The 5,181-nt window shown below is 50.1% G+C and overlaps 1 protein-coding gene across 1 annotated transcript; it reads right to left on the bottom strand.

Annotated features, from left to right (window-relative positions):
- Nucleotides 1-278: 278 nt before the first annotated feature.
- On the bottom strand, nt 279-4,588 carry LOC148032750 (kinesin-like protein KIN-8A). Its single transcript, XM_087683419.1, has 8 exons — nt 3,587-4,588; nt 3,174-3,450; nt 3,025-3,075; nt 2,824-2,916; nt 2,486-2,725; nt 2,278-2,400; nt 1,043-2,113; nt 279-510 (listed from the first exon to the last, which is right to left on the bottom strand). Exons 1-8 carry the CDS (start codon nt 4,384-4,386, stop codon nt 469-471), a joined length of 2,697 nt encoding a protein of 898 aa, XP_087539545.1. The 5' UTR covers nt 4,387-4,588; the 3' UTR covers nt 279-468.
- Between the last annotated feature and the right edge of the window lie 593 nt (nt 4,589-5,181).

Here is a 5,181-nt window from a genome sequence, read left to right as displayed (position 1 = left end):
CCAAGTGCTTCAAAACATCCGCACATCTCTTATTGTGGACCAAGTGTATTGACAAAGAGGGCAAAGAGGGCTAAGCTAAGCCACAACTACATTGTATGACCAAGGAGTAAACCATCTCTTATGTTGCTTTTAATAGTGCTAATAAGCAAGGAAGGTCATGGTAATGCAAATGAGTCCATCTCTAATGTCGCTTTTAATAGTGCTAAGAAGCAAGAAAGGAAGATCATGATAATGCAAACGAGTCCACCATCACATTGATTATTGGCTCTCCCATTCTCAAATAATCATATAAACTTAAGAAAGGCTCTTTCATTAAAAAATGAATTGTTAATTTCAGTGGCTGTGGCAAGAATTAGACAAAAATTAAGAAGGCTCGGTGAAAAGAATTGTGAAGTATATACACACTAAGGACGCTCTACATGACTTGCGGGTTGCAAAATTTGCAGGAGACATTGTGAGCTTTGACTTTTATCCGAGAGCCAAGGAGCGACGCCCACCGAGGAAGCCAGGCTGCCAAAACAAAGCCAACCCATTAATCCTGGTGACAATAAAGAGAGCAAGGAAGTGACAGAAGCAGTGCGTTAGGTGATTGTAAGTGGCAAAGAGAGCAAGGAATTGACAGTAGCATTGTATTAGGGAATGACTAGCAGTGTATTAGTAAGTGGCAAAGAGAGCAAGGAAGTGACAGAAGCAGTGTGTAAGTGGCAAAGAGAGCAAGGAATTGACAGTAACATTGTATTAGGTAATGACTAGCAGTGTGTTAGGTGATTGTAAGTGGCAAAGAAAGCAAAGAATTGACAGTAGCATTGTATTAGGGAATGACTAGCAGTGTATTAGTAAGTGGTAAATAGAGCAAGGATGGACAGAAGCAGTGAACTAGGTAGGTAGTAAGTGGAAAAGAGGGCAAGAAACTGACAGTGGCAGTGTACTTAAATGGCAAAGAGAGCGAGGAATTGACAGTAGCAGTGTAAGTGAGTGGAAAAGAGAGGCGAGAATTTGACAGTAGCAGTGTATTGGTAACGAGTGTTATTAGAAGACTTACCTGGAGGAGCATGGAAGGGGTGGCAGCGGTGTTACTGCGGGTACACCTGGCAGAGGGGGCGGAGGGGCTGTTGGCGTTGGTGATATCCCAGAAGGTGCGCTTGCGGGTGTCCCCCCCCTCCCCACCTGCTGCTGCTAATAATTCTTTCCTTCTCTTGCTGTTGCTGACGAGAGGGGTGGTGGCCATCTTTGAAGGGGGCGGATGAGGGATCCTAGACAGACGCCGAGCCTGCTGCTGCCCCTGCTGATGCTGCTGCTGCTGTCGCAAGAGCAGAGACCCAATACGCCCTCCTTTGTTGCTATTTTCCCCATCCGCATCATGAATCATCCCTCTCCCCCCCACTTCTACATCCTTCTCTTCTACGCCCTTTCGCGTGCTCCTCCGCGTCGCTCGCGGCGTGCACAGTGCGTTGGCCATCACTGCTGCCATTATGCCTCCTCCTTTGCTGTTGTCGCCATAGCCATTCCCATTCCAGCTGCTGTTGTTGTTGCTGCTGTTGTTGACATTCATGGTGTTCGCTTTGCCCCTCTGCGGAGTCGCATACACCTCGGCCTTACTGCGCTTGCTGTTTGCCCTTGCGGGAGATGCATTGCCACCATTCCTGGCCGTCCTCAGTGCAGCGTCTTTACTGCTGCTGCGCGTGACCCTTCTCTCTACTTCCCTCTCGGTTTCCGTGGCCTTGCATGCTGCCGGCCTCTCTACCACCATGTCCTCGCTTCTATTGTCCATCCTTGCGTACAGATTGCGTATGAATTCATCCTTCTGCCGCAGCTGCGAACCGTGATTGCTGACGCACTGCTCTTTTTCCTTCTCCAGACATTGCACCTTCCTCCGTAGCTCTTCCACTGTCCTGCGCTCCTCGCGCAACTGAGCTGCCATCGCTGCCACCCCATTCTCCTCTTGCGGCGGCGCCTCCATGGACAGCAGCTTGCTCTCCATCGTCAGCAGCTTCTGCTGCAGCCTGACCAGCTGCATTCTGAGCTGCTGATTCTCTTTCTGCAGTTCCAGCAGCAGCTTTGCCTGCTCGGTTCCTGACTCCGGCACTTGGATCTCCTCGCTCACGTCACAGACCTGGAATTTCGAGCATTTCAGGTGCGGAGACATGGTTAACAAGCAGATTACTTGAACTGTTTCCATTGCAAATCACAGCTAGCGTTAAACAATTCTAGATGCCATTTCAAATCTTCCATGGGCAAGAGTGGACAACCATCTCAGAAAAAGTAAAAGGTCAAAACCTTAGTTCGGATTTGCTTGGCTCGATCAGCCCAATGCAAAGTATTCTGCGTTTCTCCAAAAGATAGATTGCTGGGGCTGATGTTGGCAATCATAGAAGTTTGGCAGGCGCCTCCCAACGAGTCCTGCGTTTACAGGGGTAACGATGCTCTCTCTCTCTCTCTCTCTCTCTCTCTCTCTCTCTCTCTCTCTCTCTCTCTCATGTTATACCTTCAAAAGTTGCGTCAGCTTGGAGTTCCTGAAAGGGATGTGTTTCTTGGCCTCTACCAGAGCGTTGATGCAGCTACTCAATGCTAGCAAGGACCGATTAATGTTAGCACCTTCTAAGGATCTGATGGTGCGCTGATCTGTTGCCAATGCCCTCTCCGAACCAGCTAAGTCAATCAATGAAAGCTTCCCTGATCGGCAAATCCAACGGGACTCCTGTTGCATCTTGTATTCTACCGTTACCTGCAGCATAACATCACTGCAAATGACACAAGTTCCTGCAAGCGACGGATCCCGGACCGATGGAGTCGATGATGGTTTGTGGATTGAGAGAGGCGTACCTGCAAGATAGCATGGGAACGGGACGAGGTCTCATTTTGCCTTGTCGGCTCAGTTGTCCGATTTTGATTACCCTGCTGTAGCAAAGCCATGACCTACAGAGCACGGATCGTTAGAGTAGCTCAATCTTTTCTGCTAGGACAAAACTTGTGGGGAACAGCTGGGGAACAGTCGTGCTCATATAAGCACCTTGCAAGCGGTACCTCATCGGCAGAATGCGCTTGATACTGTGTAAGACCAGCTGCGATGGTGCCCTGCCAGGCACATGGGATGGAAGTGTACGTCAAACAAGTAGAAGAGAGTAATTATGGTTCAATGCCATGCAAATGAGAAGCAAAGCAGTACTATCTACCTGTTTGCTATCCTCTCGCAGGACGAGAGGTCGACCAGGGGAGAGCAGGTCCCGGACAGATTCGTTGTATACTTCGAGGTAGGAGAGGCGAACCAGGTAGTCCCCTTCTCTGCTTCGCTGCGAGAGCTTGGAGAAGAGGTCTTTGAGGGCCAAGACCATGACGCCGGGGCTTTGCAGTGTCCCGAGCATGGTATGAGTTTTCCCGGCCCCTGTAGCGCCATAGCAGAACACGGACCCGTTCCTCCCTTGCAGCACGCCCTCCACAAGCTCCGCTGTGCTGCATACAAAACGGACCGTTTTCTGTCAGGCTAGGGCTTGAGCTCCTGTTCTTTCATGGCCTCTCTCTCTCTCTCTCTCTCTCTCTCTCTCTCTCTCTCTCTCTCTCTCTCTATGTCTCTGTGAGAGATTGGAACCTTGTGTTGTAAACCTCCAGCTGCCCCGTCATGTCTGGAAACGAGGCGTCGAAGACGAAATGGCGCCCCTTGAGCCTCTTCAGCCTCAGGTAATCGGTCTCCAAAGCGAATTCCGTGAGATACACATCCCTTTTGTTCACGATCCGGACGCAGCTCCTCGCTCCGGCCTCCTTCTCGTTCTTAGACATTGGCCGCAGCCTCACGTACACCATGATCCTCGCGCTCGATCCAGCCTCCTCTTTCACCGTCTCCAGCTCCTCGCGGAAGGGTCTCTTCCTGGAAACCCTAATTTCACTGAGCGCGCCTGCGGCCCTGCTGCCATCGCCGATGTAGTCTCCCTTGGAAGCCGGCTTAGTGCAGGAAAAGGCCATTTTCTCTGCTCCAAATGCAAGGTCTGTTTCCATGTCGTCATCGGCCTCTCTTCTAATGGCAGCAGCTGTGGTCGAATATGCAGAAGGGCGATGGTTTACGAGGGGAGTTTGCATGGTCATTATCTGCTGCCTTGTACCGACCGCCATAGCATCGGCGCCTGGCGGTATAACATTCATTTCTGGTGCCACATTACGAAGAAATGCTTGATCTTGTCTCGCAATCACACTAGCCACTCTGGCTATGGCGGCACGGCAACTCGCAGGCTCAGCTCTCCGGCGCTCTGATGCATCAGCTAGGGGTTTGAATCTGGAGGAATGAGGCTGGACGAGGCGGTCAAAAACGGCGGCAGGAGTATCGTCTCCAGGGCACAGGACTCGCCTTCTGCTGGCCTTGGGGCTGCTGCTCACAGAACGAGTAGAAACAGGCATTTCAAGAACGTCTGCGGTAGATTGCAGGTGCCGTGCTTAGCTTAAGCTCGGGTAAAGGGACAGAGTGTAAGCGAGAAGACACACACAGCCTCCGGACAAGCTTGTGGCCATCGATCCTGCATGATCGATCCAACGGACCCTCGCTTCTCAAGTTTGAATCCTCAAACCGTTGCCTCGAACGGCTCTATAGTTTTCATTGTTCACACGCCATCTGGATATGAGAGATATATATATACATCTATATCTATATCTATATCTATACTTCTATACTACATTATTATTTGAGCTACAGGTTCGGAAAAGTGTCGAAGCACCACGGAGCTCACGAACCTAGCTCCCAAACCAAACCAAAGTGGCATTAATTGCTCACATGATTGGGGGCAGAGGGAAACGTAAGTGGCCATTTATCTCATATGATTGGGGGCAAAGAAAAACGTGGTCTCTTTCCACCACCTCCTCCTCTCACTCTTCCTCTCACTCTCACTCTCATTCTCACTCTCACGGGCAACAGGCAGGAGCCAAATAGCACAAAGTGGTAGGTAGGCAGCAAGCAGGAGCAAAGAGTCAAGAGCAGGCAAAAGGCAGCAAGCAAGTCGGTCCTCTATATATATATATATATATATATATATATATATATATCTCTCTCTCTCTCTCTCTCTCTCTCTCTCTCAGGACGCATGTCTATCATCAGGGTCTCCAATCCCGTAGTCAACGTTTTTATCTCCAATTCCAGTCCCGGCAGTTAGGCAAACTGTGGCTCTCTCTCTCTCTCTCTCTCTCTCTCTCTCTCTCTCT

The sequence above is a fragment of the Lygodium microphyllum genome, chromosome 8 (genome assembly GCF_053477565.2).
Source record: "Lygodium microphyllum isolate KBCC chromosome 8, Lygodium_microphyllum_v1.1.10, whole genome shotgun sequence".
NCBI lineage: Eukaryota > Viridiplantae > Streptophyta > Polypodiopsida > Schizaeales > Lygodiaceae > Lygodium > Lygodium microphyllum.
The sequence above is the reverse complement of the archived record's forward strand: the minus strand, read 5'-3'. Positions and strand labels throughout refer to the sequence as shown.